This window comes from Cydia fagiglandana, chromosome 13 (genome assembly GCF_963556715.1).
Source record: "Cydia fagiglandana chromosome 13, ilCydFagi1.1, whole genome shotgun sequence".
In the NCBI taxonomy this organism is placed as follows: domain Eukaryota; kingdom Metazoa; phylum Arthropoda; class Insecta; order Lepidoptera; family Tortricidae; genus Cydia; species Cydia fagiglandana.
The window spans coordinates 3,685,634-3,709,815 of NC_085944.1; the positions used below are offsets into that span (position 1 = coordinate 3,685,634).

At 36.9% G+C, this 24,182-nt stretch overlaps 2 protein-coding genes across 4 annotated transcripts in view; one reads left to right on the plus strand and one right to left on the minus strand.

The window, feature by feature from the left end:
* The window catches only part of LOC134670014 (calmodulin-like), a 331,833-nt gene that overhangs the window by 240,788 nt on the left and 66,863 nt on the right, over positions 1 to 24,182 (plus strand). The gene's annotated exons all lie outside the window — the stretch shown is intronic.
* LOC134670020 (troponin C-like) overlaps positions 1 to 24,182 on the minus strand; it is a 67,702-nt gene that overhangs the window by 32,202 nt on the left and 11,318 nt on the right. Inside the window, exon 1 of one of the 2 annotated variants that reach the window (XM_063527688.1) lies at positions 1,399 to 1,528. The exons of the other annotated variant lie outside the window; for it this stretch is intronic. Within the exon in view, the coding sequence (XP_063383758.1) occupies positions 1,399 to 1,522 (124 nt within the window). The 5' untranslated portion in view covers positions 1,523 to 1,528. Of the gene's footprint in view, positions 1 to 1,398; positions 1,529 to 24,182 lie in introns of those variants that run through there. 2 annotated transcript variants of the gene reach the window in all.

Consider the following 24,182-nt stretch of genomic DNA (forward strand, 5'->3'; position numbering starts at 1 on the left):
TTAAACTTGGTTTATGTGACTGCCCGATAGTGTAGCTAACATTAAGTGATTAGTTAGTAACTTAGTTTTATTTACCTAAGTAGGTATTTAATTGACAATGATAAAATTATGAGCAGTTTCACTTATCAATGATGGTTTCGAAGAACAAATGCATTTATGAAATTCTGCAATTACTACCATTATAATTGTAGACAATAATTATTTGTAGTTCCCTTGATTGCTCCAGAATCCCATCATCAGATCCTGATCTTATGACAATGGACTAATTGTAAAGTAAAAAAAAAAAATTGTCTTTCAGAAATCGGAGATACGAAAAAAGTTGGATTGAAAACATCCTCTCAAAAATAATTTATAACCAGTCATAATTTCATTAAAATATAATTAATACCTAGATCAAAGTAAACAATATGTTACTATAAGCGAAGTCTTATTCGACTTCGACACAAATAATTTTATTTTATATGAAATCCTATCTTCGCGCTGTAATTACCTACTTCATAATAATCGGTTGGTCAATAAGCAGTGTCATAATAAACGGATTGCCATGCGGTTAATACTAATATCCGGAAAGAGTACTGTAAAACAGCGTGTTTATTTTTAAATGGCATGTTTCTCGTCAAATTACATTGGAGCTGAAACGTGTAATAAAGTTGTACGGTTAGTGTTTGATGGCGGTGACGGTCCTTTGACGACTATTTATGGCTACTTACAGCTGATGGTGATCTTGACTTTACGGTTATCGGTGTTTCAATCAGTTCTTTACTGTTTTTGATCGAGGGTAATATTTGACTACTAGTCAAATCAGTTTCTTTTCTTGAACTGTCAAAAGGATTTTGCTATTGTATAATTTGACTAGAATGTGACGTCACAATTAAATTACCTACTCTTTATAGTCTTATACGGGCTTTAAAATAACAATTGTGTCTAAAAATAACTGCTATCTACGTTTCTACCCTATTGGCGTACTGTTTAGGTTTTGAGGGCTTATTCAACAGGAAGAAAATAGGTGATTTTTTCATAAACATTTTCAACGCTTTCCTGTCTAGTTTTGTACCCTTAGAACGTTATCACAGTGTCCGATCTGATATTGAATGTAGGCAGATTTTTGGAAAACAGCTGGTAGAAAAAGGCCCATGTTATGTACTTACAATCCTCTTGCTAAGCCAATTCGGGTTGAGGTCAACACATACCATCAACGTCCTCGGAGTCCAGCATCTGGTCGAGCCGCTGGTCGTCATAACTATGCACCATGGTGTTGAAGATGGTGCGTACTTTTTCCTTTTCGATGCGGGATTGTTTGTTCGAGTCAAACCTGCTGAAGACCAATGAGAGCCATGCTCTAGAGGGCTTGGGCTATAGTCTCCGTGCTAGCCAATACGGATGGAGGACAACACATACCATCAACGTCCTCGGAGTCCAGCATCTGGTCGAGCCGCTGGTCGTCATAGCTGTGCACCATGGTGTTGAGGATGGTGCGTACTTTTTCCTTTTCGATTCGGCCTTGTTTGCTCGAGTCAAACATGCTGAAGACCAATGAGAGTCATACTCTAGAGGGCTTGGGTTAGTCCCCGTGCTAGCCAATGAGGATTGAGGACAACACATACCATCAACGTCCTCGGAGTCCAGCATCTGGTCGAGCCGCTGGTCGTCATAGCTGTGCACCATGATGTTAAGGATGGTGCGTACTTTTTCCTTTTCGATGCGGGCTTGTTTGTTCGAGTCAAACATGCTGAAGACCAATGAGAGTCATACTCTAGAGGGCTTGGGTTATAATAGTCCTCGTGCTAGCCAATGCGGATTGAGGACAACACATACCATCAACGTCCTCGGAGTCCAGCATCTGGTCGAGCCGCTGGTCGTCATAGCTGTGCACCATGGTGTTGAGGATGGTCCGTACTTTTTCCTTTTCGATGCGGCCTTGTTTGCTCGAGTCAAACATGCTGAAGGCCCGTCGGAGCACTGGTGGACAAACAAATATACATTTAGTGATAATAGTATTTTATGTGACTGCTACATAATGAAAAGTCTTTCTTATTCCTCGCGTTATCCCGGCATTTCGCCACGGCTCATGAGAGCCTGGGGTCCGCTTGACAACTAATCCCATGATTTGACGTAGGCGCTAGTTTTTACGAAAGCGACTGCCATCTGACCTTCCAACCCAGAGGGTAAACTAGGCCTTATTGGGATTAGTCCGGTTTCCTCACGATGGTTTCCTTCACCGAAAAGCGACTGGTAAATATCAAATGATATTTCGTACATAAGTTCCGAAAAACTCATTGGTGCGAGCCGGGGTTTGAACCCGCGACCTCCAGATTGCAAGTCGCACGCTCTCACCGCTAGGCCACCAGCGCTTTTTCATACACGCTTTTACATAATGAAAGGTATTGAATAAAAATATTATGCGATCGTTTTACTCGTAATACCTAAATATGTACTGCTACATACACTGCTTTATCTACATTACTAACAGAATTGATAATATATCATATTAAGAGGTTGTATAAGCGCACGTAAACGAGCACTCTCCAAAAAAGTACACAGAAGTACACTCTCTAATAATTTTTTTTTATTTAATCCATCGGAAGAAGCTTTAAATGGATCGTCAGGCAGAATAGTGCTAAAACGAGACAAAGTTGAGAGCCGACACCGCAAATCTACCACTGAACGAGTGAGGCCACTAAAAAGGGCATACGAAACCCGTTCGAGTTTACAAACGAAGACCATTTTTCTGATTACAGATTTTTATACTAAGTATACGGATTTTTGTTACAGATTTAAAATATCGTGCGTTACCCGTCGTACTATTAATAGAAAAAAGGATATTATAACCGCTAATTTATTTAAATATAACGGAAACTAGTAAACTTATTTTAACCTCGAAAGTCCCCGCGTACTTGTACAGGTACAAATTAAATTCGAGTTATGAACTATGATAAAAATAAAAGAAAGTTCGAAATTCATAACCGCAAATCTCGGCTTGGGTCTTACAAGGATCATATAGATGACTGAGGCCCACTTGCACCATTCTACTAACCCAGGGATAACCGGTTAAACCTAGAGTTACGATGATTACCAGTACAATTTGACATTAGGCTATTAGGTTTAACTGCTTAACCCCGGGTTAGTCGGATGGTGCAAGTGGGCCTGAGATGACTATAATAATTAAAGACACGTAAGCAAAGTCGATAAATATTTTTATAATACCTACTTTAAAAATAGTGGCAACGATGATACCTATTTCCTGCGTAATTTGAAATGGTTTGGGTTATACAGGGTGTTACAGACCATCGGACTTTAAATCCAGGGCTCGATTCTACTCGTTAAACTGAGCTACTTTTATTATGGCACCAACCCCGAAACCTCGATTTTTTTTTACTTTTTCATCCATTTTGGCTGATCAGATGTCGACGTTTTCTATGGAAAAGCCAAAATTTTTTCCCCGATTTTAGAGTTGGTCCCATAGTAAAAGTAGCTCAGTTTAGCGAGTAAAATCAAGCCCTGGAATTAAAGCCCCATGGTCAGACACATACTGTATAGTGGACTAATTACATAACCTATGATCGTCATAATAAAATTTTAATCTACTTTATGAACAACTTTTACCAGCATAAGGCATAGGTATAAATTTAAAGCTAGATTTACATAAAGAAATACAACTCCATCAAGTTTATTAACTCTTCGATTCGGGCTGAATATCGGGGATATTCCAAAAAAGATGACGCTATATTTTAACACTCGAGTTAAAGCAAAGCAGCTGATATTTAGCATAACAACTACTGATAACTTAGCTTCAAATTCAACGGTACAAGAATGTTAGATGCAAGGTGCCGTACCCGTCACGTACCCAATAAAGTACCTAGATCTTTTGTTCAGTGTCCAATCGGGTGAAAAATGAGACAAGGTCCACCTTTTGAAATGGAAAGGAACTTATAAACCTAATCTTACAGAGAACCACATATTCACAAAGATTGAGCGTAAAAAGTGACGTGTGCACAAAAACAGACCTACCCTAATTTTTCACCTGTGTCACGGCTTATAGAGGATGGGACTACAAAAAGCCGATTTTTCACTCACTCTAAGACCTTTACCCGCTTTATTTCAACAGTGGGTTTTCAAATGATAAGAATCTAGAATTTTGGAAGGTTATACATGTGAAAATACTAGCAATAAAAATCTTAAGTCTATTGGTAGGTAATGTGATAAAATTTAGTACGTTCAGATTCAGCATCAAAAGTTTAGTGGCGTAACTGCGCTGAAAGTACACCTATACTTAAATAAATGATTTTTAATTTTTATTGTTCCATACTGACCCATGTTCTTTCACTGATATGTGTTAAAATTGATAAATATCAAACGGTGTCAACGCCATCTAGCCGAGAATAAGCCAAAGGTATGGCGCCATCTATTCGAGAATGACTTTTTCTTGATTTCTGAGGCACGTTTTTTTCTTAGACTTTATTTATCTTATACGGAATACGGAGTTATATGTATATATCTCTGCTGAAAGTACATAACTCATAAGACCAAATTTTCTTACTTGTTTTGATCCTCGTTTACCAGTAAAGCGAAAATGAAACCATTAGTACCACTGTTACATACTTTTCATAGGCATTTTAATTTGGTCAACGCTTGAAATTCCAACAACATTTTGCCCTGTTATGACCTAAACCGGAACTAAATACACAAATGCAACTTTTGAACTTTAAAGCGAATTAGACCTAGTCAAGCAGATAGTTACTTGAATTCATAGTGATTTGTGGCTTATTTCATAATTTAAGTGTTTAAGCATATTATATTGGGCATTTTAGTTTCTTATTTGCTTATTTTTATTATTATTATTATTTGTATGTCTTTTCCATATCTCGGGACCATGGGGTCCCGGACCTTTGGGAGGCGTACGTGGGGCCGAAGCCAACAGCGCAGAGGCCCTTTAAGACACTTTAATCTAAAAGCAAGGGATACAAGATGTGTGGCAAACAAAATGTCACTTTTGCAAAATGTATAGTTTGCCATAAATTTCCAAAAAACGCATAAAGGAGAAAAGTAACTTAAATAAAACTACTGCTACAGAATGGAACCAATGGTTAGATACCATTAAATTATTTATGTCATCATACAATACTACATCAGCACTTTTCACTCAAGATCCATACGATGAACGACCTTATGTCAACACCCAGACAAATAATTTAACTTTATGTGGCCTCTTAGACAGTGGCAGTGCTTTAACTATTTTCGGAAATAATTCCCATAAAATTCTCTTATCCCACAATTTTACCATAAATTACGACCATAAAGTCGTAGGCTCTGTAGCCGACGGCTACCCTATATACTCTATTGGTACAATTCAACTACCAATTTCGTACAAAAATATTGTGGCTATTATTACCGCTCATGTTATCCCTACTGTAAAGCAACCCTTGATTCTAGGCACAAATTTTTGGAGAAAATTCAATATAGCTCCCCACATATTACCTGACATAACGTCATATTCCGATAAACATATAGATACCCTAGTTATTTCCACCTGCGACCAACACATCACTAATTATGACAACCTTTCTGAAACTCAACAGTTAATTTCAGATACTATTATTGAAAAATTTAAAAATATTTCAACAGAAACCAAACCCTTAGGACGAACCCACCTCATTGAACATCACATAGATACCGGTGACCATCCACCAATCAAACAGCGATGCTATAGGCTTTCTCCAGAGAAACAAAAAGCTTTATGCAAAGAAGTTGATGAAATGCTAAAGCTTAATGTTATCGAACCCTGTGAAAGCCCATGGCTAAACCCTGTCATAATAACTCCTAAAAAAGATGGAACGTGGCGTTTTTGCATCGACAGCCGTAAACTAAATTCGATTACGCGCAAAGATGCCTACAAACTCCCACTCATATCTGACATTCTAGATAATCTAAAAAATGCTAAATATCTATCATCGATAGACATAGCAAAAGCATTTTGGGAAATACCCCTACGCCCTTCTGATAGACCTAAAACTAGTTTCCATGTACCCTCAAAAGGCATGTACATGTTTCGCGTAATGCCTTTTGGATTGACTAATGCCCCTGCTACCCAACAACGCTTTATGGATGCGTTATTCCCTTCTGAAAACCTTGATAACTCAGTATTTACCTACTTAGATGATATTATCATCATAAGTAATACTTTCGATGAACACATCACTTTACTTAATAAAGTTTACCAAAGGCTAGTACAAGCCAACATTACCATAAACTTCCCCAAGTGTTCATTTTTCAAAAAAGAACTTAAATATCTTGGTTACATAGTTAATGAACACGGCTTTCAAACAGATCCTGACAAGGTTAAGGCAATACTTAACATCCCACCTCCCACAACTCCTCGAGAAGTTAAAAAGTTCCTAGGTACAGCAAGTTGGTATAGACGCTTTATCCCCGATTTCAGCACAAAGGTTGCACCACTAACTAAACTTACCTCCACTTCCAAAAAAGCACCACCATTTAAATGGACATCACTAGAAGACAATGCCTTTAAATCCATTAAAGAAGCTCTAGTCTCTACCCCTGTTCTTGCTTGCCCAGACTTCTCAAAACCCTTCGCAGTCCACTGTGATGCATCCAGCTTCGGCATCGGTGCCATGCTGACCCAAGAATTTGATGGCGTTGAGAAACCCATTGCTTATATGAGCAAATCCCTAACTGGTCCCCAAAGAAATTACTCAATTACAGAAAGAGAACTCTTAAGTGTCTTACTAGCCCTAGAACATTGGCGTTGCTATCTTGACAACGGCTTAAAGTTCACAATCTACACAGACCATTCCGCATTACAATGGTTTCTCCATCTAGATAATCCAACCGGACGTCTAGCCCGCTGGAGTATTCGTCTATCTACATTTAACTTCGAAATTAAACATAAACGTGGTAAAGATCATCTAATCCCTGACGCTTTATCACGCTTACCTTCAGTAGACGTTATTAACTACAATAGTTCTAATACCAATGACGACTGGTATAATAATATCTACGCTAAATGCAGTTCTAACCCCAACACCACTCCAGATTACATAATACATAATAATAAATTATACCGATACTCAAAAACCCCTTCGTTACTCCAATCTGAGTATAATTGGAAAGAAGTTATACCACTAGAGTACAGAATACCCATTATCACAGAAAATCATTCCACCCCAACTTGCGCTCATTTCGGAACATTTAAAACATACAATAAAGTTAAATTGAAATATTTTTGGCCAGGAATGTACAAAGATATTTCAAATTTTATTGCCAAATGCGAGACTTGCTTAGCTTGCAAACACCAAACCCAACTAAAACTTGGCCTAATGGGTAAACCTAAGCAATGCTCTCGACCCTTTCAATGCATTTCAATAGATTTGATCGGCCCCTTGCCTACTACACTAAAACACAACAGATTCATCTTTGTCGTTACTTGCTGTTTTTCAAAATACTGCCTCCTCTTTGCGATTAAACGTGCTACGTCATCAGTAATCGTTCATATTCTAGAAAACCTAGTTTTCCTAGTGTACGGAATCCCACAGACCATAATTCTTGACCATGGTCCTCAATTCGTTAGTCAAGAGACAACGGATTTATTCCACTCCTATCAGATCCCAAAAATACACTATTGCGCAATTAAATGCGCCCAACCAAATCCCGTGGAGAGATATAATAAAGTTGTTACCACAGCAATATCCTCATTCATACAGGATGACCACAGGAATTGGGATATCAACCTACATAAGATACAATTTGCTATTAATACTTCCGTAAATGAAACAACAAATTATACTCCTTCTTTCCTTGTATTTGGTCGCGAATTAGTCACATGTGGATCAGCATACGATAAATCTGATCTCACAGATGATATTATATTCGCGCCCAGAGACGAATACGCTGATAATCTTGGTCTTCTCCAGCCTGTCTTCTCCGAAGTACAAGCCCGTCTTTGGAGAGCGCACCAAACCAATTCTTCATCGTATAATAAACATCACCAACATTTCGAATTCAACGAAAATGACATCGTCTGGAAACGAAATTACGCAATTAGTAATTCTCCTAAACACTATTCTGCTAAACTTGCACCCAAGTTTATTAAATGTTCTATCCTAAAAAAAATATCACCCTTAGTATATGTCCTACAAGACATGTCCGGCAAAATGCTCGGACGATGGCATATTAGAGACCTTAAACCTCTCCCCAAAATTCTAAAATAAATAACATACTGTTTTTCCTTAATTAGATTCTTATTTGGCTCAAACTTAGCTACTTTTCTCCTAAGCTCCTAACTTGTAAAATATTGTATATAATGTTATACATTTATAATTATATCTCATCCCCATTATACATTTCGGACTCATTACATTTCGTACATACCTACTTAGTACGAATTTATACGTTCATTTATACTATTTAATTTATATAACGTTATATTACGTTCATATAACGTTATTCAAAGCTAACTCTACCAGAGTTAGAACAATACTTATTTATATATTTCTTCCCTTGACATAACGTTCATATTTACGTACTTAGGTACATACGTACCGTACAGTACATTTATTAATTCCATTAAGGAATTATCTTATGATATTTTGTAGTAATCCTACATTCCATACGGCATTATTTTGTTGAATAAATTTCAACAATCGTACTCTTTGTAGGTACACATTATTGTAGATATTATATTTAGATTCATTAATATTCAGCGGGTGGTTACTGATAGTGTGAGGGGGCAGGTAGGGGAGCCTCACAGGGATGATGGGAATGAAAAGGCAGGATCCAGAGCGATGAGGGGTATTTATTATTTAAATAAAAAGGCACCTGTAACAATACAGGTTACGTGTTAACAGATAGGTATGTATAAAAATACTTTCGTAATTCAGAAGGTTAGAAATCAAATAACTTACAATATGTGCCTTGGTGATGATGTAGATATATATCTGGAAGGTGTGCAGGGCCACAAAACGAGCACTATACTGAACTGCACGCACTTATGAATTATTACGTTTACTAATAAAAATCACACTTAAACGGTCGTGTTTAGAAACTTGGGAAGTACAGTCCGTTAGATAAAATGATGTTTATCGATCAAAGTATGTGATCGAACTGAAAATAAAAATCATTGAATGGAATTTGGAATAGGATTTGAATTTCAAAAAGGAATTTAGAATTTGTATGGTGCCAGAAATAGTATGAAGGTCGATAGTGTAACGCTTCGTTACACGCACCGTTACACTACCGGGGTCGCCCTGGAAGGGAAAATCCTGGGGCTTATGGCCAAAGGATTTTTCCGTAATGTAAATATAATGTAATGAATATGGGTATGAGTGATAAATTTAGAAGGTGGGGATGTTATATACAATGTTTATCATACAAGAGAGGCGATTTAAACATGCATACCAAAGGTCATTCATACATCATCTTATAAAATTTTGGTTAATTGTTTAACCAAAATAAGTTTCAATAGAGTACTCCTTTAAGTAGAGGACGTACTCATTAAATCGCTCTCCATTAGTATTAAGGCTTATTAATCAGTAACCACCCGCTGAATAGTAATGAATCTAAATATAATATCTACAATAATGTGTACCTAGAAAGAGTACGATTGTTGAAATTTATTCAACAAAATAATGCCGTATGGAATGTAGGATTACTACAAAATATCATAAGATAATTCCTTAATGGAATTAATAAATGTACTGTACGGTACGTATGTACCTAAGTACGTAAATATGAACGTTATGTCAAGGGAAGAAATATATAAATAAGTATTGTTCTAACTCTGGTAGAGTTAGCTTTGAATAACGTTATATGAACGTAATATAACGTTATATAAATTAAATAGTATAAATGAACGTATAAATTCGTACTAAGTAGGTATGTACGAAATGTAATGGGTCCGAAATGTATAATGGGGATGAGATATAATTATAAATGTATAACATTATATACAATATTTTACAAGTTAGGAGCTTAGGAGAAAAGTAGCTAAGTTTGAGCCAAATAAGAATCTAATTAAGGAAAAACAGTATATTATTTATTTTAGAATTTTGGGGAGAGGTTTAAGGTCTCTAATATGCCATCGTCCGAGCATTTTGCCGGACATGTCTTGTAGGACATATACTAAGGGTGATATTTTTTTTAGGATAGAACATTTAATAAACTTGGGTGCAAGTTTAGCAGAATAGTGTTTAGGAGAATTACTAATTGCGTAATTTCGTTTCCAGACGATGTCATTTTCGTTGAATTCGAAATGTTGGTGATGTTTATTATACGATGAAGAATTGGTTTGGTGCGCTCTCCAAAGACGGGCTTGTACTTCGGAGAAGACAGGCTGGAGAAGACCAAGATTATCAGCGTATTCGTCTCTGGGCGCGAATATAATATCATCTGTGAGATCAGATTTATCGTATGCTGATCCACATGTGACTAATTCGCGACCAAATACAAGGAAAGAAGGAGTATAATTTGTTGTTTCATTTACGGAAGTATTAATAGCAAATTGTATCTTATGTAGGTTGATATCCCAATTCCTGTGGTCATCCTGTATGAATGAGGATATTGCTGTGGTAACAACTTTATTATATCTCTCCACGGGATTTGGTTGGGCGCATTTAATTGCGCAATAGTGTATTTTTGGGATCTGATAGGAGTGGAATAAATCCGTTGTCTCTTGACTAACGAATTGAGGACCATGGTCAAGAATTATGGTCTGTGGGATTCCGTACACTAGGAAAACTAGGTTTTCTAGAATATGAACGATTACTGATGACGTAGCACGTTTAATCGCAAAGAGGAGGCAGTATTTTGAAAAACAGCAAGTAACGACAAAGATGAATCTGTTGTGTTTTAGTGTAGTAGGCAAGGGGCCGATCAAATCTATTGAAATGCATTGAAAGGGTCGAGAGCATTGCTTAGGTTTACCCATTAGGCCAAGTTTTAGTTGGGTTTGGTGTTTGCAAGCTAAGCAAGTCTCGCATTTGGCAATAAAATTTGAAATATCTTTGTACATTCCTGGCCAAAAATATTTCAATTTAACTTTATTATATGTTTTAAATGTTCCGAAATGAGCGCAAGTTGGGGTGGAATGATTTTCTGTGATAATGGGTAATCTGTACTCTAGTGGGATAACTTCTTTCCAATTATACTCAGATTGGAGTAACGAAGGGGTTTTTGAGTATCGGTATAATTTATTATTATGTATTATGTAATCTGGAGTGGTGTTGGGGTTAGAACTGCATTTAGCGTAGATATTATTATACCAGTCGTCATTGGTATTAGAACTATTGTAGTTAATAACGTCTACTGAAGGTAAGCGTGATAAAGCGTCAGGGATTAGATGATCTTTACCACGTTTATGTTTAATTTCGAAGTTAAATGTAGATAGACGAATACTCCAGCGGGCTAGACGTCCGGTTGGATTATCTAGATGGAGAAACCATTGTAATGCGGAATGGTCTGTGTAGATTGTGAACTTTAAGCCGTTGTCAAGATAGCAACGCCAATGTTCTAGGGCTAGTAAGACACTTAAGAGTTCTCTTTCTGTAATTGAGTAATTTCTTTGGGGACCAGTTAGGGATTTGCTCATATAAGCAATGGGTTTCTCAACGCCATCAAATTCTTGGGTCAGCATGGCACCGATGCCGAAGCTGGATGCATCACAGTGGACTGCGAAGGGTTTTGAGAAGTCTGGGCAAGCAAGAACAGGGGTAGAGACTAGAGCTTCTTTAATGGATTTGAAGGCATTGTCTTCTAGTGATGTCCATTTAAATGGTGGTGCTTTTTTGGAAGTGGAGGTAAGTTTAGTTAGTAGTGCAACCTTTGTGCTGAAATCGGGGATAAAGCGTCTATACCAACTTGCTGTACCTAGGAACTTTTTAACTTCTCGAGGAGTTGTGGGAGGTGGGATATTAAGTATTGCCTTAACCTTGTCAGGATCTGTTTGAAAGCCGTGTTCATTAACAATGTAACCAAGATATTTAAGTTCTTTTTTGAAAAATGAACACTTGGGGAAGTTTATAGTAATGTTGGCTTGTACTAGCCTTTGGTAAACTTTATTAAGTAAAGTGATGTGTTCATCGAAAGTATTACTTATGATGATAATATCATCTAAGTAGGTAAATACTGAGTTATCAAGGTTTTCAGAAGGGAATAACGCATCCATAAAGCGTTGTTGGGTAGCAGGGGCATTAGTCAATCCAAAAGGCATTACGCGAAACATGTACATGCCTTTTGAGGGTACATGGAAACTAGTTTTAGGTCTATCAGAAGGGCGTAGGGGTATTTCCCAAAATGCTTTTGCTATGTCTATCGATGATAGATATTTAGCATTTTTTAGATTATCTAAAATGTCAGAAATGAGTGGGAGTTTGTAGGCATCTTTGCGCGTAATCGAATTTAGTTTACGGCTGTCGATGCAAAAACGCCACGTTCCATCTTTTTTAGGAGTTATTATGACAGGGTTTAGCCATGGGCTTTCACAGGGTTCGATAACATTAAGCTTTAGCATTTCATCAACTTCTTTGCATAAAGCTTTTTGTTTCTCTGGAGAAAGCCTATAGCATCGCTGTTTGATTGGTGGATGGTCACCGGTATCTATGTGATGTTCAATGAGGTGGCCAGTGTGGTAATATGGAGACGTTCTATTCTGTTATATAAATGAAATAAGAAAACCGCTATTCTATCGTGCTTCGCTTGGTTGGTGGTCGCAAGCTGTAGCTGAGAAGAAACTATTGTGAGGCATCTGCTAATTTCGGTGATATCCTGTTCAAGATCATATGGGCTGGAGAGATTCGAACACGGGTCCGCGAATAAATTTGGAGTGAGGAGCTGTCTTAAATCATCAGCCTGCGCGGTGGCTGGGAACTGAATGTTCCTGAGTTTGAGCTCATAGATGAGTTCAGGTTTATTTAATAGTGCTGGATTCATTGTTTATTAAAGTGGATACCTATTACGAAGAGAATAATTGATGTTATCAATATAAATAAAATATGTAGTTATTAAATTTTATTTTTTATTGAATCGAAAGGAGAAGTTTATTGTGATATTAGGCTTAGTTGTGTATATTTATTTAATCGGGTGAAGGATAAGCTATCGGATTATCTCCAACAGTACTGCCGTAAGTCAGGATTGGTTCGCACTTCAGTGACTCCAAGGAGTTTTAAAAACACTTAGGATTGAAACCAATTTGTGAGATTTCAGTGGAAATCTTGGATTGTGTAATTGTATGTGATAGATGTTTTGTGTAATCACTTATGTTAAGAGTTTTGTTACGTGGCGCGACAAAAAGCGTAGGACGCTGGCATAATAGGGATTAGAAAATAGATATAGATAAATTGGTATAAGATGATGAATGATGATAGATCTGTGATTATGTATATGTAATTGGTTATTTAAGGGGGGAATTTTGGTTAAACGGTTGAGGATTAGATAAAAGGTTGGTTGTAAAATAGAAAATTAAATAAAATGATGTTAGGCCGAGAGATATTGCGAAAATTTGAGTTGGGTCGACTATAACCTTTTAGAATTTTGAAAAGATCTTAAAGCTAGCAATTACAAACAATATAAAAAAAAAATTGGTAGAATAAGGAAAAATGTAGAACTGGAACAGCTGGTTGCGGTTGTTGGGTAGGAGCAGGTGCTGGCACGGAGGTACTGGAACGGGCTGCTCAGCGTCGTAGGGCGGGTGGGTGTCTTATCAGGTCCGGGTTTGAGCACGTTGATGGCGCCAGTTATTTCCACCTGCGACCAACACATCACTAATTATGACAACCTTTCTGAAACTCAACAGTTAATTTCAGATACTATTATTGAAAAATTTAAAAATATTTCAACAGAAACCAAACCCTTAGGACGAACCCACCTCATTGAACATCACATAGATACCGGTGACCATCCACCAATCAAACAGCGATGCTATAGGCTTTCTCCAGAGAAACAAAAAGCTTTATGCAAAGAAGTTGATGAAATGCTAAAGCTTAATGTTATCGAACCCTGTGAAAGCCCATGGCTAAACCCTGTCATAATAACTCCTAAAAAAGATGGAACGTGGCGTTTTTGCATCGACAGCCGTAAACTAAATTCGATTACGCGCAAAGATGCCTACAAACTCCCACTCATTTCTGACATTTTAGATAATCTAAAAAATGCTAAATATCTATCATCGATAGACATAGCAAAAGCATTTTGGGAAATACCCCTACGCCCTTCTGATAGACCTAAAACTAGTTTCCATGTACCCTCAAAAGGCATGTACATGTTTCGCGTAATGCCTTTTGGATTGACTAATGCCCCTGCTACCCAACAACGCTTTATGGATGCGTTATTCCCTTCTGAAAACCTTGATAACTCAGTATTTACCTACTTAGATGATATTATCATCATAAGTAATACTTTCGATGAACACATCACTTTACTTAATAAAGTTTACCAAAGGCTAGTACAAGCCAACATTACTATAAACTTCCCCAAGTGTTCATTTTTCAAAAAAGAACTTAAATATCTTGGTTACATAGTTAATGAACACGGCTTTCAAACAGATCCTGACAAGGTTAAGGCAATACTTAACATCCCACCTCCCACAACTCCTCGAGAAGTTAAAAAGTTCCTAGGTACAGCAAGTTGGTATAGACGCTTTATCCCCGATTTCAGCACAAAGGTTGCACCACTAACTAAACTTACCTCCACTTCCAAAAAAGCACCACCATTTAAATGGACATCACTAGAAGACAATGCCTTTAAATCCATTAAAGAAGCTCTAGTCTCTACCCCTGTTCTTGCTTGCCCAGACTTCTCAAAACCCTTCGCAGTCCACTGTGATGCATCCAGCTTCGGCATCGGTGCCATGCTGACCCAAGAATTTGATGGCGTTGAGAAACCCATTGCTTATATGAGCAAATCCCTAACTGGTCCCCAAAGAAATTACTCAATTACAGAAAGAGAACTCTTAAGTGTCTTACTAGCCCTAGAACATTGGCGTTGCTATCTTGACAACGGCTTAAAGTTCACAATCTACACAGACCATTCCGCATTACAATGGTTTCTCCATCTAGATAATCCAACCGGACGTCTAGCCCGCTGGAGTATTCGTCTATCTACATTTAACTTCGAAATTAAACATAAACGTGGTAAAGATCATCTAATCCCTGACGCTTTATCACGCTTACCTTCAGTAGACGTTATTAACTACAATAGTTCTAATACCAATGACGACTGGTATAATAATATCTACGCTAAATGCAGTTCTAACCCCAACACCACTCCAGATTACATAATACATAATAATAAATTATACCGATACTCAAAAACCCCTTCGTTACTCCAATCTGAGTATAATTGGAAAGAAGTTATCCCACTAGAGTACAGAATACCCATTATCACAGAAAATCATTCCACCCCAACTTGCGCTCATTTCGGAACATTTAAAACATACAATAAAGTTAAATTGAAATATTTTTGGCCAGGAATGTACAAAGATATTTCAAATTTTATTGCCAAATGCGAGACTTGCTTAGCTTGCAAACACCAAACCCAACTAAAACTTGGCCTAATGGGTAAACCTAAGCAATGCTCTCGACCCTTTCAATGCATTTCAATAGATTTGATCGGCCCCTTGCCTACTACACTAAAACACAACAGATTCATCTTTGTCGTTACTTGCTGTTTTTCAAAATACTGCCTCCTCTTTGCGATTAAACGTGCTACGTCATCAGTAATCGTTCATATTCTAGAAAACCTAGTTTTCCTAGTGTACGGAATCCCACAGACCATAATTCTTGACCATGGTCCTCAATTCGTTAGTCAAGAGACAACGGATTTATTCCACTCCTATCAGATCCCAAAAATACACTATTGCGCAATTAAATGCGCCCAACCAAATCCCGTGGAGAGATATAATAAAGTTGTTACCACAGCAATATCCTCATTCATACAGGATGACCACAGGAATTGGGATATCAACCTACATAAGATACAATTTGCTATTAATACTTCCGTAAATGAAACAACAAATTATACTCCTTCTTTCCTTGTATTTGGTCGCGAATTAGTCACATGTGGATCAGCATACGATAAATCTGATCTCACAGATGATATTATATTCGCGCCCAGAGACGAATACGCTGATAATCTTGGTCTTCTTCAGCCTGTCTTCTCCGAAGTACAAGCCCGTCTTTGGAGAGCACACCAAACCAATTCTTCATCGTATAATAAACATCACCAACATTTCGAATTCAACGAAAATGACATCGTCTGGAAACGAAATTACGCAATTAGTAATTCTCCTAAACACTATTCTGCTAAACTTGCACCCAAGTTTATTAAATGTTCTATCCTAAAAAAAATATCACCCTTAGTATATGTCCTACAAGACATGTCCGGCAAAATGCTCGGACGATGGCATATTAGAGACCTTAAACCTCTCCCCAAAATTCTAAAATAAATAATATACTGTTTTTCCTTAATTAGATTCCTATTTGGCTCAAACTTAGCTACTTTTCTCCTAAGCTCCTAACTTGTAAAATATTGTATATAATGTTATACATTTATAATTATATCTCATCCCCATTATACATTTCGAACTCATTACATTTCGTACATACCTACTTAGTACGAATTTATACGTTCATTTATACTATTTAATTTATATAACGTTATATTACGTTCATATAACGTTATTCAAAGCTAACTCTACCAGAGTTAGAACAATACTTATTTATATATTTCTTCCCTTGACATAACGTTCATATTTACGTACTTAGGTACATACGTACCGTACAGTACATTTATTAATTCCATTAAGGAATTATCTTATGATATTTTGTAGTAATCCTACATTCCATACGGCATTACTTTGTTGAATAAATTTCAACAATCGTACTCTTTGTAGGTACACATTATTGTAGATATTATATTTAGATTCATTAATATTCAGCGGGTGGTTACTGATTAATAAGCCTTAATACTAATGGAGAGCGATTTAATGAGTACGTCCTATACTTAAAGGAGTACTCTATTGAAACTTATTTTGGTTAAACAATTAACCAAAATTTTATAAGATGATGTATGAATGACCTTTGGTATGCATGTTTAAATCGCCTCTCTTGTATGATAAACATTGTATATAACATCCCCACCTTCTAAATTTATCACTCATACCCATATTCATTACATTATATTTACATTACGGAAAAATCCTTTGGCCATAAGCCCCAGGATTTTCCCTTCCAGGGCGACCCCGGTAGTGTAACGGTGCGTGTAACGAAGCGTTACACTATCGACCTTCATACTATTTCTGGCACCATACAAATTCTAAATTCCTTTTTGAAATTCAAATCCTATTCCAAATTCCATTCAATGATTTTTATTTTCAGTTCGATCACATACTCTGATCGATAAACATCATTTAATCTAACAGACTGTACTTCCCAAGTTTCTAAACACGACCGTTTAAGTGTGATTTTTATTAGTAAACGTAATAATTCATAAGTGCGTGCAGTTCAGTTTAGTGCTCGTTTTGTGGCCCTGCACACCTTCCAGATATATATCTACTTCATCACCAAGGCACATATTGTGCCTTTTTATATAATTAATAAATACCCATCATCGCCCTGGTTCCCGACTTTGATTACCTTCCATCATCCTGGTGAGGCTCCCATCTGCCCCCTCACACGCCAGTGTGAGGGGGCAGGTAGGGGAGCCTCACAGGGATGATGGGAATGAAAAGGCAGGATCCAGAGCGATGAGGGGTATTTATTATTTAAATAAAAAGGCACCTGTAACAATACAGGTTACGTGTTAACAGATAGGTATGTATAAAAATACTTTCGTAATTCAGAAGGTTAGAAATCAAATAACTTACAATATGTGCCTTGGTGATGATGTAGATATATATCTGGAAGGTGTGCAGGGCCACAAAACGAGCACTATACTGAACTGCACGCACTTATGAATTATTACGTTTACTAATAAAAATCACACTTAAACGGTCGTGTTTAGAAACTTGGGAAGTACAGTCCGTTAGATAAAATGATGTTTATCGATCAAAGTATGTGATCGAACTGAAAATAAAAATCATTGAATGGAATTTGGAATAGGATTTGAATTTCAAAAAGGAATTTAGAATTTGTATGGTGCCAGAAATAGTATGAAGGTCGATAGTGTAACGCTTCGTTACACGCACCGTTACACTACCGGGGTCGCCCTGGAAGGGAAAATCCTGGGGCTTATGGCCAAAGGATTTTTCCGTAATGTAAATATAATGTAATGAATATGGGTATGAGTGATAAATTTAGAAGGTGGGGATGTTATATACAATGTTTATCATACAAGAGAGGCGATTTAAACATGCATACCAAAGGTCATTCATACATCATCTTATAAAATTTTGGTTAATTGTTTAACCAAAATAAGTTTCAATAGAGTACTCCTTTAAGTAGAGGACGTACTCATTAAATCGCTCTCCATTAGTATTAAGGCTTATTAATCAGTAACCACCCGCTGAATAGTAATGAATCTAAATATAATATCTACAATAATGTGTACCTAGAAAGAGTACGATTGTTGAAATTTATTCAACAAAATAATGCCGTATGGAATGTAGGATTACTACAAAATATCATAAGATAATTCCTTAATGGAATTAATAAATGTACTGTACGGTACGTATGTACCTAAGTACGTAAATCTGATCTCACAGATGATATTATATTCGCGCCCAGAGACGAATACGCTGATAATCTTGGTCTTCTCCAGCCTGTCTTCTCCGAAGTACAAGCCCGTCTTTGGAGAGCGCACCAAACCAATTCTTCATCGTATAATAAACATCACCAACATTTCGAATTCAACGAAAATGAGGTATTACTACAAAATATACATTCCCGTAAACAAAAACAACATGAACGAATAATAATGTATTTTTCAGCCATGGAAGCCCTCTTTTCCAAATTACATGAACCCCTTTCTGAAAAACAAAAAATAGATATCCTCCGTAGAAACATGAGCCCTTATTACAGTTCCAGATTAGTTCCTACAGATGTTACGTCTATAGACACATTATTCCAATCGTGCAAATGGTACGAAAGCTGTAATACTACCTCTACTTATAGCTCTAGCAACTATACCAACATTCAACAAGATTCTAACCATACCCCCCCTTCCCAACCGTATATACCACCATTCCCATTTAATAAACCGGTCCATACTGTAACAGCACCACCTTCTACGTTACGTTACTCCTGTCCGCGTTGCAGAACAAACGATCATTCTTTAGATATTTGTACAAGTAAAAATATAGTATGCTTCCGCTGTGGCAAACAAAATGTCACTTTTGCAAAATGTATAGTTTGCCATAAATTTCCAAAAAAACGCATAAAGGAGAAAAGTAACTTAAATAAAACTACTGCTACAGAATGGAACCAATGGTTAGATACCATTAAATTATTTATGTCATCATACAATACTACATCAGCACTTTTCACTCAAGATCCATACGATGAACGACCTTATGTCAACATCCAGACAAATAATTTAACTTTATGTGGCCTCTTAGACAGTGGCAGTGCTTTAACTATTCTCGGAAATAATTCCCATAAAATTCTCTTATCCCACAATTTTACCATAAATTACGACCATAAAGTCGTAGGCTCTGTAGCCGACGGCTACCCTATATACTCTATTGGTACAATTCAACTACCAATTTCGTACAAAAATATTGTGGCTATTATTACCGCTCATGTTATCCCTACTATAAAGCAACCCTTGATTCTAGGCACAAATTTTTGGAGAAAATTCAATATAGCTCCCCACATATTACCTGACATAACGTCATATTCTGATAAACATATAGATACCCTAGTTATTTCCACCTGCGACCAACACATCACTAATTATGACAACCTTTCTGAAACTCAACAGTTAATTTCAGATACTATTATTGAAAAATTTAAAAATATTTCAACAGAAACCAAACCCTTAGGACGAACCCACCTCATTGAACATCACATAGATACCGGTGACCATCCACCAATCAAACAGCGATGCTATAGGCTTTCTCCAGAGAAACAAAAAGCTTTATGCAAAGAAGTTGATGAAATGCTAAAGCTTAATGTTATCGAACCCTGTGAAAGCCCATGGCTAAACCCTGTCATAATAACTCCTAAAAAAGATGGAACGTGGCGTTTTTGCATCGACAGCCGTAAACTAAATTCGATTACGCGCAAAGATGCCTACAAACTCCCACTCATTTCTGACATTATAGATAATCTAAAAAATGCTAAATATCTATCATCGATAGACATAGCAAAAGCATTTTGGGAAATACCCCTACGCCCTTCTGATAGACCTAAAACTAGTTTCCATGTACCCTCAAAAGGCATGTACATGTTTCGCGTAATGCCTTTTGGATTGACTAATGCCCCTGCTACCCAACAACGCTTTATGGATGCGTTATTCCCTTCTGAAAACCTTGATAACTCAGTATTTACCTACTTAGATGATATTATCATCATAAGTAATACTTTCGATGAACACATCACTTTACTTAATAAAGTTTACCAAAGGCTACTACAAGCCAACATTACTATAAACTTCCCCAAGTGTTCATTTTTCAAAAAAGAACTTAAATATCTTGGTTACATAGTTAATGAACACGGCTTTCAAACAGATCCTGACAAGGTTAAGGCAATACTTAACATCCCACCTCCCACAACTCCTCGAGAAGTTAAAAAGTTCCTAGGTACAGCAAGTTGGTATAGACGCTTTATCCCCGATTTCAGCACAAAGGTTGCACCACTAACTAAACTTACCTCCACTTCCAAAAAAGCACCACCATTTAAATGGACATCACTAGAAGACAATGCCTTTAAATCCATTAAAGAAGCTCTAGTCTCTACCCCTGTTCTTGCTTGCCCAGACTTCTCAAAACCCTTCGCAGTCCACTGTGATGCATCCAGCTTCGGCATCGGTGCCATGCTGACCCAAGAATTTGATGGCGTTGAGAAACCCATTGCTTATATGAGCAAATCCCTAACTGGTCCCCAAAGAAATTACTCAATTACAGAAAGAGAACTCTTAAGTGTCTTACTAGCCCTAGAACATTGGCGTTGCTATCTTGACAACGGCTTAAAGTTCACAATCTACACAGACCATTCCGCATTACAATGGTTTCTCCATCTAGATAATCCAACCGGACGTCTAGCCCGCTGGAGTATTCGTCTATCTACATTTAACTTCGAAATTAAACATAAACGTGGTAAAGATCATCTAATCCCTGACGCTTTATCACGCTTACCTTCAGTAGACGTTATTAACTACAATAGTTCTAATACCAATGACGACTGGTATAATAATATCTACGCTAAATGCAGTTCTAACCCCAACACCACTCCAGATTACATAATACATAATAATAAATTATACCGATACTCAAAAACCCCTTCGTTACTCCAATCTGAGTATAATTGGAAAGAAGTTATCCCACTAGAGTACAGAATACCCATTATCACAGAAAATCATTCCACCCCAACTTGCGCTCATTTCGGAACATTTAAAACATACAATAAAGTTAAATTGAAATATTTTTGGCCAGGAATGTACAAAGATATTTCAAATTTTATTGCCAAATGCGAGACTTGCTTAGCTTGCAAACACCAAACCCAACTAAAACTTGGCCTAATGGGTAAACCTAAGCAATGCTCTCGACCCTTTCAATGCATTTCAATAGATTTGATCGGCCCTTTGCCTACTACACTAAAACACAACAGATTCATCTTTGTCGTTACTTGCTGTTTTTCAAAATACTGCCTCCTCTTTGCGATTAAACGTGCTACGTCATCAGTAATCGTTCATATTCTAGAAAACCTAGTTTTCCTAGTGTACGGAATCCCACAGACCATAATTCTTGACCATGGTCCTCAATTCGTTAGTCAAGAGACAACGGATTTATTCCACTCCTATCAGATCCCAAAAATACACTATTGCGCAATTAAATGCGCCCAACCAAATCCCGTGGAGAGATATAATAAAGTTGTTACCACAGCAATATCCTCATTCATACAGGATGACCACAGGAATTGGGATATCAACCTACATAAGATACAATTTGCTATTAATACTTCCGTAAATGAAACAACAAATTATACTCCTTCTTTCCTTGTATTTGGTCGCGAATTAGTCACATGTGGATCAGCATACGATAAATCTGATCTCACAGATGATATTATATTCGCGCCCAGAGACGAATACGCTGATAATCTTGGTCTTCTCCAGCCTGTCTTCTCCGAAGTACAAGCCCGTCTTTGGAGAGCACACCAAACCAATTCTTCATCGTATAATAAACATCACCAACATTTCGAATTCAACGAAAATGACATCGTCTGGAAACGAAATTACGCAATTAGTAATTCTCCTAAACACTATTCTGCTAAACTTGCACCCAAGTTTATTAAATGTTCTATCCTAAAAAAAATATCACCCTTAGTATATGTCCTACAAGACATGTCCGGCAAAATGCTCGGACGATGGCATATTAGAGACCTTAAACCTCTCCCCAAAATTCTAAAATAAATAATATACTGTTTTTCCTTAATTAGATTCTTATTTGGCTCAAACTTAGCTACTTTTCTCCTAAGCTCCTAACTTGTAAAATATTGTATATAATGTTATACATTTATAATTATATCTCATCCCCATTATACATTTCGAACTCATTACATTTCGTACATACCTACTTAGTACGAATTTATACGTTCATTTATACTATTTAATTTATATAACGTTATATTACGTTCATATAACGTTATTCAAAGCTAACTCTACCAGAGTTAGAACAATACTTATTTATATATTTCTTCCCTTGACATAACGTTCATATTTACGTACTTAGGTACATACGTACCGTACAGTACATTTATTAATTCCATTAAGGAATTATCTTATGATATTTTGTAGTAATCCTACATTCCATACGGCATTATTTTGTTGAATAAATTTCAACAATCGTACTCTTTGTAGGTACACATTATTGTAGATATTATATTTAGATTCATTAATATTCAGCGGGTGGTTACTGATTAATAAGCCTTAATACTAATGGAGAGCGATTTAATGAGTACGTCCTCTACTTAAAGGAGTACTCTATTGAAACTTATTTTGGTTAAACAATTAACCAAAATTTTATAAGATGATGTATGAATGACCTTTGGTATGCATGTTTAAATCGCCTCTCTTGTATGATAAACATTGTATATAACATCCCCACCTTCTAAATTTATCACTCATGCCCATATTCATTACATTATATTTACATTACGGAAAAATCCTTTGGCCATAAGCCCCAGGATTTTCCCTTCCAGGGCGACCCCGGTAGTGTAACGGTGCGTGTAACGAAGCGTTACACTATCGACCTTCATACTATTTCTGGCACCATACAAATTCTAAATTCCTTTTTGAAATTCAATATTATTATAGCCTTTTATTTCTACATAAAATTTTACATTTCGTTATTTTTATAATATGGTATGTTTATTTCATGTTTGTTTTATGTGGATCCCTTATGGGTGAAGGCCTCCTCCATATCCTTCCAGCGTTTCCTGTCCCTTCCTAGTAGCATCCAATTTTCCCCTGCTATTTTTCGTAAGTCGTCAGACCAACGTGTTTTTGGCTTACCCCTTTTCCTTTTGCTTGCTGGGCCTTTCCACTGGGTGGTTTTTAGAGTCCATCTGTCGTCTGTGACGCGTGAAATGTGCCCTGCCCATTGCCATTTCGTTCTTAGAGCGTGAGTGAGTGCGTCAGTTACTTTAGTTTTCTTTCTGATTATTTTACTGTTTACTTTATCAATTTTCTTTAATTTTAAAATGCTCCGCTCCATAGCTCTTTGGCAAGTTGTTATTTTAGACTGTATGTTGGTTGTATGTACCCACGTCTGGCAAGCATACGTTAGGCAAGGTAGGAGGCAAGTATCCATTACAGTCTTTTTCAGATGGATACTATTTGCTTATACTTTGTTGATTTTTGATTTTATAGATTCGAAAAGGATTCCAATTCGAACGTGCATTTGACATCTAAATGATGTCATTTAGTTATCATACTCGTTGCATTCAGATATCGGGGAACTTTTGCCCGCCGCGTATCGTAATGATTCCAAGTCAGGATGTTAACGAACACCGGGCAGAGAA